The sequence below is a fragment of the Canis aureus genome, chromosome 16 (genome assembly GCF_053574225.1).
Source record: "Canis aureus isolate CA01 chromosome 16, VMU_Caureus_v.1.0, whole genome shotgun sequence".
Classification (NCBI taxonomy): domain Eukaryota; kingdom Metazoa; phylum Chordata; class Mammalia; order Carnivora; family Canidae; genus Canis; species Canis aureus.
Window position 1 is genome coordinate 46,246,375 of NC_135626.1, and position 15,102 is coordinate 46,261,476.

The following is a 15,102-nucleotide window of genomic DNA, read 5'->3' on the forward strand; positions in this document are numbered from 1 at the left end:
TAAAGTATATATCACTAGTGATTCCTTAAGGTATTTTTTTGCCAACCTTATAAACAAAATGATCAAGCCACAGTCCTTCACTTTGGCAATATATAAAACTGAATTTAGAATTATACAATTCAGCTATACTTCAAAATTCCTGCACAAGACTGAACCTAGCTCTCTCTTTCTACCAAAATTCAAAATTCAAGCTCCTGGGTAAACTGAAAGGTTATCTGCTTTTAATGGAATTTCAAACAAATTTTTACAATAAGCAATGTTCCATTAAAAAACAAACCTAATCAAAATATAGTCCACTCTGTCCTTTGAACAATCACAAAATTATTTAATATTCCATTTGTCTTCTTTTAAGATTACCTTCTAGCAAATAAAAGTAAAAAAACTGTATTTACAACATTGGAGTTTTATTATCTATACTCTAAGGCATTCCTATTTGAAGATTAATCCCCATTCCTACTAATATTATAAATGTAGATTTATAACAACAAACAACCAAAAGATAAATGAAAGAAATTTATAAGAACCTTACAGGAAAGCTTTTCTACTCATGTTTAAAAATATAACTACTTTAAAAATATGACTTTAGGGGTAAATAATCTGTTTTCCACTGTAATGGGAGATTATAAATACTGTGTATATTAAACAAGAAAAGACTGTGTTTTCTAAAATGTATTAGAAAAATAGCACCCCAAAAATATTTCATAAATTTTCTCATTTTAAATAAAACTATAAAGTCAGGCAAAAGAAGAGGTGCTGCTCATTTTTATATAAATAAATATTTTATTGAAATAGAATTATTTTATAGAATGACTTTCAATAAACCAAATGATAAACATTTACTGACCATCACTACCATTGAGGGTTGGCCTCAAAGCAAATAAAAATCTACTTCAAGAACATTCTGAATTACGGTAGAAAACCTCAAGAATTTTTTTCTAATAATTGTATATGCAAGTGAAATTGTACTTGAAAAAGCAGTGGGTAGGAGCCACCCCACCCCCCAAAAAAAGCAGTGATACCTGAAAAAATGACTATTTATTTTTTCAAAAAACAGTTGTTGGTAACAGAATCTTTACTGGAGGCAGGAATATTTCAAAAATCAATAATATTATAAGTTCTTAAGAAATTCTCATATTTTTTTCCTTACTTGTAATATTTGCTCAATTAGCTTATATCATCACCCATTCACCAACCAGCCGGTCTATGAATCAGATCACTTGTGTCTTTGATCCTCCAAAACAAACTAAATTGATAGATATATGACTGGGTTCTCAGAATGAGAGGTTCAAAACTGTACCAGAGTGAAGTAAAAGTGAGGAAAGGCCTCCAATAACGTCTTCCCTTTGATTCCAAACCAACCCAAATCCCCACTAAGTTATATATAACTTTATGTGTCTTTATGTGTCTAGCTTGGCACAACATAACAATTTGGATGAAGATGTATATTTAAGGGAAATGTGTATATGTGTCCACCAAAAGAAACATAAGAATGTTCACTTCAGCACTGTCAATAATATCATCCCCAAGCTAGAAACTGACAGTAGGATGGATAAATAACATTGTGGTATGTTCACTTTGAAACATTATTCAACAACAACAACAACAACAAAGAAACATTATTCAACAAATGAGAATAAGCTAAAATGCTATTTAACAATATGGTCTCAAAATCTAAGTTGAGCAAAAGAAGTTCATTTTTATCCAACTCCATCTGGAATACTGAATAGCTGTGTGACTAAAGGGTGGGGAGAGGATGGGAAAATGGTAGACAAGACTCTCAGGGGGCATTAACAGGACTCAGATCCTACTCACTGCACCATGGACTCCATCAAGAAGCCTGCCCATGAGCCACTGGAAATTCCCTACCCACAGATCCTTCAATAGGCCCACGCCCACCCACAGCACTCAGTGCACCTTACCCACACACACCCTCTCCCTGCAGCCAGCTCCCTGTGTGAGCTCCCAGTGGCAGCAGCCAGAACAAGCTTTAGCAAATGGCTAGAGAGGATACACAAAAAGCCAGCCTAAATCTGAGGGCCAGACAGAGACCACAAACTTGAGCTGTAGTGCCATGTCTGTAAAAACAAAGAATCTGTCGGCACTTGGCCAGATATGTTGCAGAATCTAGAAAAGGCATATAAGCTTAAGAATTCTGCCACAAGAGGGAGAAAGAAGCATGTAGCAGGTGTACTCTAGAAAGTCTGAGAAGGCCTCAAAATAACTAGCAGGGCTGAAGGAGGGTATTTCTCTCCTGAAGGCAAATAGTAAAGACCCCTGGGAGGTGACTACTATGTCAAACATGAGGAAGGCAATGCCAAACCTCAAGAAACATGAAAAATCAGGGAAACATGACACCATCAAAGGATCACAATAACTGTACAGTAACTGACCCCAAAGACATGGACATCTGTGATTTACATGATAGAGAATACATATTATATATCCTAAGGGAACTCTGAGACACAGAAAGACAATTCAATGAAATCAAGAAAATAGCACATGAAAAAATAAGTTTAAGAAAGAGAAAGAAATTATGAAAAAAAAAAGAAGCAAACAAATTCTGGAGTTGAAGAATAAATGAATGAAATGAAGAATGCAATAGAGAATGGTCATGAAAAAGAACCAACAGCATCCAGACCAATAGGGATCAGGCCAAAAAAAGAAAACCTATGAGACAGAAGACCAGAAGACAGGAACTTTGAAATTACCCAGTGAGAGGAGGAAAAAAACAATGAAAAAGTATGAATAAAGCCTACACGGACTGTGGGATACTATCGAAAGAACCAATTTGTGAATTACTGGAGTTTTAGAAGAAGACAGGAAGAAAAGAGTAGGAAGTTTATTTAAAGAAATAATGGCTGAATTATGGAAAATTATTCAGCCATAAGAAGAAGGAAATCCTGTCATTTGCAACATGGATTGACCTTGAGGGCAGTATGCTAAGTAAAAGAAGTCAGACTGAGAAAGAGAAATACTGTGTGAGAACCCTTGTATATGGAATCTTAAAAAAAAAAATAAAAAAAAAAAAGCCCAATTCACAGAAAAAGAGTAAAATGGTGAACACCAGGACCTACTAGGGAAGGGATAAGGGGAAGATGTTTATTAAAGAGTACAATCTTCCAATTATTAGATAAGTAAGTTCTTGGGATCTAATGTACAGCATGGTGTGTATAGTTAACAATACCTACTACACACTTATAAGTTGCTAAGAGAGTAGATCTCAATTGTTCTCACCACACACACACACAAAAAAAAATTGGTAATTTTGTGAGCTGATGGTGGTGGTAGCTAAAGCCATGATGGTCATCATTTCACAATACGGAAGTGTATCAATCAACACATTGTATGCCTTAATAAGCTTAACAACGTTCTAGGTCAATTATACCTCAATAAAGCTGGCAACAAATTTCAACAATAAAAGTTAAACATCTTTAAATTTATATCTCCTAAGACCATGTTACAGTATTTTCAAACACATTTTACTTTATGTTCCCATTTGCTCAACAATCTATGTTACTCCTACATGGCATAAAAATATAAAGCAGGGGAGCTTTTCCGTCAGCATATCTCTTGGAATTTATCTGTGAAAGTTCATTCTGACTCTGAATTTTTTTAAAAAGGTACTTAGATGAACCTGAATAGTTCCAGAGAAATTGCTTTTCCTGGGAGCTGTCTTTCCACTCTGTCACAGACTCACTAGATTCAGAGTCCAGTGCCTTTCCCCCAGGCTGTTACTGTGTCCCCATCCCTTAATGTTCCTGCTTCCAATTTCTTGTTACTCATATACATGATATTCTCACTCTTGCCAGGATAATCTCCTGAAAGTACAAGTCAGACATGAGATTTACCTCTCCTGAAATATCAGGATATTTAGGTGTTAGGAAAGGCAGTCTCATACTTGCAGTCTTTTGACCCACTCGGCCACATAAGAATGGGCCTGGGGCTTGGAATACTTCTCAACAGACAAAGAGCCCACAAAGCTTATGCTGGGCTTATCATCTTGTGTGGGAATATTTCTCCCTGTTTCGGGTCAAAGAATGTTCTTTTGTCTTTGCTTGAAGTGTGTGCATCATCTGGCACCTGGCCAACCTCACTGTTAGATCTGACCTCCACACGGAGAGGACAGAGTCTTTCTACTGCAACAAAGGAGAGGTAGGCAAATTGCCTTGGGACAGCCATTGGGAAAGAGACATTGCCCATGGGTGACTGAGCCCACTACTGAAGCTCATCTTGCTCTGTCCCTTCTCTGTGTAAGGAAAGCACTGTTCCATCCAATGCTGGTGCTGTGTTCTTGGTGACTCCAATGCTAAGATGCAGTAGGCAGAAATGTTTGGACTTCTCTTTCTGGTGGCTGGCATCATGATGATCTCTGTAGTCCTTCCCAGGGATTGGTAACCAGTGCATTGTGTTTTACTCTTGGGATCAATAAGCAGTGCATATAATCTGCTCTGACATTAGGAATCGAAATTTGTGTACTATAATCAGATTCAAGTTTTACAAAATAAGATTCATAAATGAAAAGCAGAAAATGAATCTATATTATATGTGAATTCCCACAAGAAGACTTAAAGCATGTCAAAAATGTACTATAATCTCCCATAGCAAATACCTTTCACTTTCATTAATAATATTCTAATTGTACACTTATTAGAAAGCTGTATTTCCTATTCTATATTCCATAGGCTTCCTAATAGCCTTTCTTAAAATATTGTAGCAGGTTATCCCTTCTCTAGGTGACAAAATTCTCACCTATAAAAAAAAGTGAAAAGCCAACCCTATCATCTGTCCTTTTATTATATGAAATACATGAAAGGTTTTTTCCAATCAAAACCCCAAATAATTAGACTTCAGGTATTTCCAGAGACTGAACTTATTACCTGCTCTAGCCCATGCTGGCTAAGAGATTTAGGACAAGTTGAAAGGGTCTCAAGACTCTGAGGAATTGCTGAACGCATGTATTTTAGAACATGTGGAATACAGAGAAATTCTTTCTAAATCCCATATGCCTACCACCCAGAGGTCACCGTTATTAATACTCCACAATTCTTCCCTCTAAAATGTGTATTGGTTTCTTCTGTCTTTTACTATTAAGCTACAAAAGTAACATACACTATTCTTATTAGGAGAGATTTGAACTAAATACAAACACAGAGAGAAACATGAATATCACTCCTACTCTAGTGCTAAACATGTTAGCATATACGTACTTCTAGGCCCCTTTTACTGCACTTACATGCATGCAAGCTTGTGCACATGCACTCATACCACAGAACCTGCTTTCTAAACTCATCCTTGTATGAAAGTTAAAACATGAGAAAGTTAAATAACACACAGACGCAACATATTAGGGCTACATTAGGTTAGATCTCCACAAAATGTTGAAATAAATCTCAATATAATGACTTCAATTTTTATTGAGGGTCAAAATAAGAAATGGTCAGTTAGCATTTACCACAAAATAACTGTGGAAGATCTTGTCCCTTATAGCTTATTCTTTTTAGTCAGAAAATATCAATTATGAGAGTTTCCTTCTAAAATCTGATGCCATAAGGAATCTTTTGGGCTGATGGAATGTTCTAAAATTGAACTATGGTGATGGTGACACAACTCTACAAATTTACTAAAAAGCACTGAACTATATGCTTAAAATGAGTAAGTTTTATGGTGTGATAATCATACCTCAATAAAGCTATTTGTTTAAAAAAAAAAATGGTGCCAGGGAAAGATTACTACTTCTGAAGAACGTGTTGTATCTTCTGATAAGGCAATGAGAAACATATTGCTAAGGGCTCATATATGTATGTAACAGACACTGTTCTAAATGCACATGTTAATGCTTCTAAGCCTCTTAGGAGGAAGATTTTATTACTATCCTCATTTTACAGATGTAAAGACTGCATCACATAGAAATTAAGCACCATAGCCAGGGTCACACAGCTAGTAATTTGAGCATGTATTTGGATCTCTGAACGCTGGGTCCAGAGTCCATGCCCTTAATTACGCTAAACTCAAATGCTTCCCTAAATCACTTAAAAAGAGTTCAGGCCAGGACAAATTTAGAATTTAAATACAGAAATAATTTTATATCTGGTATAATAATATCCCCTTTCTCAACATGTTTATGTTATATTTTAATTTTATGTTAATATGTTTGTTTATACTATAAAAGTCAATTCTTTTTTTTTTTTAAGATTTTATTTATTTATTCATGAGAGATACACAGAGGCAGAGATACAGGCAGAGGGAGAAGCAGGCTTCATGCAGGGAGCCCGAAGCAGGACTCGATTCCGGGATCATGCCCTAAGCTGAAAGCAGACACTCAACCCCTGAGCCACTCAGGCGTCCCTAAAAGTCATTTCAATCTATTTTAAAAATAGATATTTTACTTATAAGTTCACTCTATGTATTATAAAACCATTATATACTATTATTATAAAAACATTAATTATTTACTTGCTGAAATAAGCTCTACTAGAAGTTACTATTCCTTATTTTTCCTATATTCACCAATTACTTAAATGATATAATCCTGAAAGTATTGCAAATCCATAGTGCTATCTAGAATCAGTACTACAAAAAATAAGTGGTATTCTAAAGAGATCTAGATAGAAATTCCACAATAAATAAGACTTGGTATTTAAATTCCTAAGATTGTTTCTTCTCTGAAAGGAAAAGTTGGGTAGCTTTAAAGACATCCTATTAGACTGGCCGGCAGAAGAAAACAACACTGACTTTCATTCTGCCTACATGAACAGAAGAAAACATTACACAAAGGATGAACATGATACAGTCTGAATATCTGCTGATGGTAACCAGTAAAGGAAAGCCGACTAAGTAGTAAAGACACTTAGGAGGTGCTCAGGCAACTTTACCTTAAAAAGATGTCATGGGCACAGGAGGTTAAGCAGACAGATTCTGGACTTCCTATAAATTACGAATCCAAACTCTGGAAATCGTGCATGAAACACTTCATTTTCCCCCCTCAATATAAAATTTCTACTTTTACAAACAGTGCAGTAATCCAAACAATAGTTTAATAAAAGGCAAAATAACTATTTTATGCTAAGTTCATAAAATGAAATCAACAATATCGGATGTTACCAAGTAAAGCAGGAAAAAACACATCTAGCTTCCAGAACATCACATAGCAGTCTCCGTGAACAGTGCCCCCTGTATTGTGGGCACTACTACACAGTGTACCACACCGCTGTACTAATAGGTCCTATGCAATACAAAACCTGTGTGCATCTGTGCACAGTGGCCATAGCACAGCCCTTGCCTGCTCTGTCCCACACAGTGTATACTTAACACCAACACAGATCCTAGAAGAAAATAAACGTTGGGAGGAATTAATCAATTAATTTGATTAAATAAGACAACCGAATGGCTACAAAGGATACACAAAGCTAGTGATGCCCTAAAGAGTTCTGCATTCTTCATAGACAAGTACATGGTGTGTCCAAAAGTACAGAGATTTTTACAATCCATACCTCAAATTCTAGCCTAGAACCAGCCTAGAACATACAACATCCTACATATTTCAATTTTCACATCACATACCTAATAAATAGTCAAAATACTAGCACACATGCCTAACACAAAAGAACCAACTTGTGACATTTAAGTAACAAATTTCTTGCAAACAATATTTGTTTCAAAAAAGGTATGGCACCTTTTTTTGGCACAAAAAGGCCAAAAGAAGACCTTAACAAAGAGAGAAGCATATCATGTTCTTGCACAAAAAGATTTAACATAAAAGATGTCAAAAAAAAAAAAAAAAAGATGTCAATTCTTCCTTTGTTGAATTTTACATGTTCAGTTAACATTAACAAAAAGACTGATATTTTTTAAGTAGACGGTTAACTGTAAAGCTCAAGTGGAAAAATATGAAAAGAAAAAAAAAGGATTCTAAAAAAGACCACTGTGGCAGAATAAGAGGTCCTACTAGACATTAAATATTATTTTTAAACTGCAATAATTAAAAGAGTCTGAGACTGGTACAACCACATCCAGATCTCTGGAGGGGAACAGAAAGTCTAGAAACATGTGTAGTAATGGCTCTGCAGCAGAACTCAAATGAGGGAGAGGCTAGATCATTAAAATAAATGATCTCGAGGTAGTTAACCATCTGACAAACAACACAAACAATGGGATCCATACCTCACAACCTACACTGGATACATTCAAATGAATCATAGATTTTAATGTTAAAATCAAACCACGTATGTACTAGAAGACAAATGAGAGAATTTTCATCATGTTCATAACTACAGAACTAGCCAAATAAATTACATCAAATACATAAATTAGAATGAAGAAGCTCTTATGTCCTTATATGAAATGATTTCCAATTTTAATTGATAAGTTAAAAACAATAAAAAAAGAAATGATATATGTAGAATGTAAGGGGAAAAGATAATGGGGAAGGAATATTTATATTTGCCTATGAAAGGATACACAAAAAACTGGCCAACATGGCTCCATCCAAAAAGGGAAAATGTACAGCTAGAAGGCTTATATGGAAGGGGAGCTTTTTCCTATATGCTTTTTAAAAAATCCTTCAGATGTTAAACCATAGTGCTCTATTAACTAGCTTTAAAAAAAGACTATTAAAAATCATAAGGGTACAATGAGCCACTGTTTCACTTCTCCTTATAGTATTTTTATTTACAGCAAACTCTAAGCAAGAGCAAACAACATATATTTCTAAATATCTATATTCAAATATATATATACATTTTATATATTATAAAAATTTGCAAAAAGATAAGCATATGTTTCAAGGTTATAAAATAACATGACAAAAATGTAAGGCAATGATTAAAAAGAATAAAGGAATATCCAGTTTTCATATCTCCTTTTAACAAAAATGCATGACTGGTTTGTTTTAGTAATGTCAAGAGGCCTCTGGGCGAGAAATCAAGGCCCAGATTCTTTCATCCTTCTGTATTTTTTCTTAAAACCCAGTAAAAAAATTTTTTCTGGCATATACATTCACACCCAGTCATGTATATATTTATATAACAACTATGACCAAAACAAAATGTTTTAGCTAAGTAAGCGCTTGTTTCCTATAGGCTCACTTATCACATCATCTAAAGACCAATATTATCATATGTTCTATGGAAATTATAACTACATATTTTCAGTACTAACTAAAAACCAGTAATCATTCATATTTATATATATGTTCATTCATATATATAATATTTATATATATAATCATAATAATAATATATATAATCATTCATATATATATGTCTTTTGGTAAAGACCTTTAAAGCCTTAAAGAGTGTTACTTGGCTCAGTGGATGATGTTGTACATAGAAAACCCCAAAGGCTTAGAGTTCTTCCATAATGTATCAGTGAACATTAAAAGATACTAAGCTATTTTACACATAAACTCCCAATATCCCAATGAAAAAATCTTTGTGAATTCCAATTGCACTGACTGTCAACAACTGAGTATCTAGTATTTCAGTGCCTAACCCGAACTATATAAAAACATTGAGAACAGCATTCTGTCTTGAGCTATATACTCTAAGTCTTCTATTTGTTTTCATATCATACCACAATCTATAGACATCTTAAGTACCAAACAAATACTTGTTGATGTACTATTATTTAGAGGGATTCTCTCTTCTTTTAGGAATATAAAATGCAAATCAAAAAGCCACTGAAAGAAGTATAAAGAAATTATAAAAGAACAGAGACAAAGTAGAACAAAAGAGAAATCAACATTTGAAGGAGAAAAAAATGAACAAAGAATAAAGGAAGGGCATGCCCTCCATGAAGGAAGCAAGAATGCCCTAGTTTTGTCACCATCCAAATTGGAGTATAAAATACACTTATTTAACTCAGTATTTAATGAATATTACAGTTCTCTTCTGACTTTATTTAATTCATGTGTGATGGTGTGGACAAATAAGCAGTAAGTCCTCTTGCAGATAAAAAATTTATAATCATAATGTCCTAGTACACAAATTAAGATGCTCTATATAACAACTTGGCTAATTCGTTTTATTAACAAGCAAAATGAGGGAGAGGAAATGGTTATGTGATCTGCCCAGGCAGAACCTGATACTAGGTTTGTTCATTCTGGGTGTTCTTTTTGGCTTTTCTGCAAGTATTCTTGTTTGAAGGTTTGAGGAAGAAAGAAAAATCGAATTAGCTGAGTCTCTGGGAATTAACTAGATATAATGCACTCAAGTAAGCCTCCTTTCTTAAATCACTTTTTTGGGTCAGGTACCCTGTTACCACTCTGTAATATGATTGCCAAAGTTCTTGAATATCTTTCCAATTGATTCTAATGTCCTCTGGGAAGGGACTACACGTTGCCTGACACATGGTGGAAACTCAATATTTATTGACTAAATCAATATTTTTCAGCTAAAAACTAAATGATAAAACCTACTGATAAGTAGGACCTAATCAACCTAGTAAATGAATGGAGAAGACAAATACAATCTGATACTTTAATATGTAGATTTAAGTGTTATATCATGAGACAAAATCTTTTCCAAACAATGCCTATGTAATAGTCCATTTTCAAATATAACAACTAGAACATTTCATTATCCAAATTTCTACAAAAAAAAAATCTACAGAGGAATTTCTAAATGTCCTAAGACCTAAATCTTGGTTTTTTTCTTTTTAATCTGTTTTCATTTAAGAAGAAGAAAGCATCTAAAACCACTAAGTTCTATTTTCTTACATTCCTATCACTTAAAAACAGATGAACTGATTTTTCCTTTTTGAAAAAAAAAAAATGTGCTGGCTAGTTATAAAATTCAAAAAATAGAGATTCATGGTAGGAAACCAATTCACACTAAACCACAGCAAGACTCATAAAAATAGGATGTTTAAGTTCTAGTTGCTTAATGTGGCTCACAGTCTAGAATAAGGGTATTTTTTAATTAAATATATTACAGTTTTACTCACTTCAGTGCTTCCTCAAATTTATGGATTTTCTTTTGAGCATCTTCTTTCTCTTTATCAAGTTCACTCTGCAAGTCATGAATCTGCCATGATGAAGATATGTAAAAGTTATCAGAAGACAAGTACTCCGAGGAGAAATACAAACAATGAAATGGTCATCTTAAATCTATTTTTAATGTAAAATTAGATTTAGATATTTCAAGATAGAGACTTGTTTAGTCATAATCATTTACCATCCAACTATTTCAATATTATACTTCCAAAACCAATTTTCTGGTCAAAGTTAGTAATTGTTTTGAGTCTACCTATGTGTGGATTTCCTGTAAAATAAACCGATACCTAAGAACTTCAAAAGGAGCAGTCACTTGTTAAGTTTTTTTTTTAATTTACATACTAGCCAAAGGAAAGGAATCTCACAAGATTCAGGAGAATATAATAAATCATGTGTCTATATTTTGCAAACATATACAGGTTTTGATGAAATAGCCCTCTCTTCCACTGTTGGGAACAGTTTGTATAACCATTCACTGAGTTTGGGAGACAATCCCTCCACCATAAGGATCTCTTTCCTAAATGCAGCACCCTTTGAGTCAGTGGGATGGTGGCACGAATAATGAGGGCTAATCAAAACTTTCTCTTCACAGTAAACTTCACACGCAAGTACAGATAAGCATATCCAACATGGACATTATATGAATCTGCAGGGAAAGGAGACTTTGGTATAGCTGGATGGAAAGAGAGGAGTAAAAGGGCAGCCATGCTTCCACATACAAGACAACTGAGGGTACAGAGCCAGCAGGTAGATAAGAAAATGCAAGTCACTTAGTGGGGCGAGGACACCAGCTGCATACATGCTGGCAAGCCAGATGAAGCTGACAGCGCCACTGGTGGGTACAGGGGATGGGAGAGGAGTGACAAGCACAAAACCAACAACAACAATACACATACCTACACACATACACATGCACTTTACAAACACTGACTCAGTGCTAGCCCAAAATGCCTGTACTTGGCTATTTGTATTAGTTTGGATGGAGACCTCCCCAATTCAAAAACCTTTTACTCTTTGACCTCTTCCTTTGATAATTCTCTTATGTTTTTCTCCTTTGGGTGGTTTAGTAAAACAAATACATAAATAAAATCAACCATTTGTCAACTGAAAGGAGAAAGAGGAGAGAGGAAATCTACCATGAGTTTTTTTGTATTCTCATATTCCATGAGAATATCAAAAAGTTTCTACTGGCTACTGTGAGACAAAACTGGAAACACACAGGGTGGTAGCAAGGGTAGGTCCTTGGGAAAATAAAGACAGAGGGCCCCTCTCCACCATATTTTAAATGGTAAAATTAAAATACCTCATAAATACCTACCTTACTAAAACAAGAAAGAGCAACCAACCTCCCCGACAAAATTTTGCCATTACATTTATTTTACTTTACATGAGGAAAAAAGTCCACTGTCCAAAATTTTACCAGGTCCTAGACTCAAATTATTATCTTACTTATATTGGATTCCTGGTATGTGTTACAAGCTTGGCACATAACAGGCATGCTAAATCGGAGTGCATACATTCATTAATAAAGCAAGAGAAGCACCATCGCAACACTGATTGGTCTCTTTCATGTATGGAATCAAAGAAATTAAAGCCCCAAATTAAACTCAGAGATGACCCAATGTGGACATTTTGGAAATATATGTTTTTGTTTGTTTTCTTAAAGATTTCATTTACCTATTTGAGAGAGCAAGCCTGAGTGGGGGAAGGGGCGGGGAAAGGGAGAAGCAGACCCAGCTGAGCATAGAGCCCATGTAGGGCTCGATCCCAGGACACTGGGATCATGACCTGAGCCAAGGCAGATGCTTAACTGAGTTACCCAGGCACCCCTGGAAACATGTTTTTATATCAGTTAAATCCTTTCTTGAAATATCTTAAGCAAAAAACCAAACACTAACTAAATAAAAACACAAAAGTTGGAGTAGAAGATGGGGGAATGACAGTTGAGAAAACAGTTAACATCTCCACGTTAATGTTTCTATTGTTTATACATGCTTCCCTATCCTTCTGTTTTAAGCTACCTCTGTTAATTAATTTTAAGTCTCTTATAAATATCACACAGATCTGGCTTTTGACCTAAATTATACATTTTCTTTTACTAGGGGAGATTATTGAGTCTATTCCTATCACTACAATATTCTTATTTACACAATTTTTCTTTATGCTGTGATTTTTTATGTTCCTTTTTTATACAGCTTTTTGTTGTTGTTCCAAACTTCTCTAAAGTTCTGATAGATTGACATAGACACAGTCTTTAATTTCACCAGTGATACTATAAACATTTCACAATTATTTTTAACGTGTACTTCTCTAATAGTCAACAAGCAAAAAACTAATTTCTGTGTCCTATTTTTGTTAAATAATAGCTTAGCACATTTACCTCTTCTCCCATCCATTTTGTTTTTTTTAAATAATCTGATTAATTTGATCCAGTCATTTTCACATTTTTAACTACACATCTCTTCTCTCAAGATATTTTTCTGACATCTGCATTTTATATCATGTACACAATAAACATTTAAATTAAATTCAACTATTAACTAAAAAATTTTAGTTAACTGTGGCATTCAGCACATTTCTCTTTTTATTCTTAATTTTTTGTTTTATTTGATTCAATGTTTTGCTTATCCTTAGGGGGATGAAAGTACATTTAATAGCAATTTTATTTTCAAAAGGAATATCTCAGTGATCTCTCTCTGAGACTTTACACATCCACGAAGGTCAGCTGTTGTCTTTGCACACGAAGGAAAAGTGTGCATATGAGATTATCGAGTCACATTTTGGCCAAACAACAGAACATGTGTCACTCTGCTGTCTTAAGACATTTCGATTTGCAACCAAGGAAACTAAACTGACCTGACCTTTACCCCTTCTCACTCCAGCCTGAAGACTTATAAAACCACTCTCTGTACTGAGGCTCTCTTTGATGGTTTTTATCTGATAGAGGGTGAATCTTCTTAGTCTGTATCCACAGACCTTCCAAAAAGTTCTTTCCTACCTATCTTCCTGTGTGAATTGATTCTGAGCCCCCTTCAGCAATACCGATTGCTGTCTGCTAATTTTCTGTTTTCAGTGGTCGTATCTGATCTCCGCAGTCCTCTGCAGTCTGCAGCATGGTGGTCTGTCCTCCACATCACTAGCTGGGCACCTGTCAGCAGTGGCTCTCCCCTTGCCAGCTGCCACAGGGACGTCAGCTCCGCGGTGGTGTCTCCAGGTTCTTCACACTCTTCACGTGGCAATTACCTCCACTTTCTCTCCATCCTGTTCCTCCTTCCTAGACATTGCATCTCCTGGTAATCTATGGATGAAGCTTTTTGATGCTCTCTTTTGGGGTAAAAGACAGAGCACACTCCTTCCTTTGCTCTGCATGGTTTTGCCACAGACCCCAGGATGGCTCTATACTAACTTGTAAACAGCACATTATTGTTCAGATTTGGTGCTTGAGCAAGAATGCAGGGCCACTGGCTCACTTCCTTCATGTGTCTGCTCGTAGGGCCTCCCACACGGGGCTGCAGCTCTGGCCTGGGACCCCAGGAGCCTCCCGGCCAGTGGAGAGAGGGGTTTCTCTCCACACCTCCTGGCCCAGTTCTGCAGGACTCTGAAGCCAGAGGCCACGTGGGGAAGGAACAAGGAGCTGCAGGTGGAATTACCAGCCACTCACAACATCTACATTACCGAGACTGTCCTGCCAATGCACAGCACTACCAGGATCTTACCCTCTGTTCCCTGCTAGGTTTCTTTGTTTCCAGGACTCAGAACTCTGCGTGAAAGCATAACTAAGGTTTACCTCTTTAAGTTAAAACTTTAAAAAATTACCCATATTTAAGGAAAATCTATCTGAAATTACATGGTGATTATGAGTGCAAGCCCAGGAGTCAGACTGCATGGGTTTCCTCCCTCCTCCTCCATAAATTACTTAACACTGTGCCTCAGTTCCACCCCCTGAAAAAATAGGGTTAACAGTAACTATATTTTAAAAGCTGTGATGGGTTAATAATAGTGTTAAGGTAATAAATTACTCCATGTAAAGCTCTTAGGACGATATTAGGAGCATAATAAACATTCCACAAATGTTAAAAATTATTACCATTATCTTCTTGGAGTGAATATAC

At 35.4% G+C, this 15,102-nt stretch overlaps 1 protein-coding gene across 11 annotated transcripts in view; it reads right to left on the reverse strand.

Annotated features, from left to right (window-relative positions):
• CEP112 (centrosomal protein 112) overlaps window positions 1-15,102 on the reverse strand; it is a 392,220-nt gene that overhangs the window by 278,482 nt on the left and 98,636 nt on the right. For all 11 annotated transcript variants that reach the window (XR_013354742.1, XR_013354744.1, XM_077853716.1 and 8 more), the window contains one exon: window positions 10,942-11,021. Coding sequence is in view for 9 of the 11 variants with exons in the window: in XM_077853716.1 (XP_077709842.1) it covers window positions 10,942-11,021 (80 nt within the window). In the remaining 2 variants the exon portion in view is untranslated. The remainder of the gene's footprint in view (window positions 1-10,941; window positions 11,022-15,102) is intronic.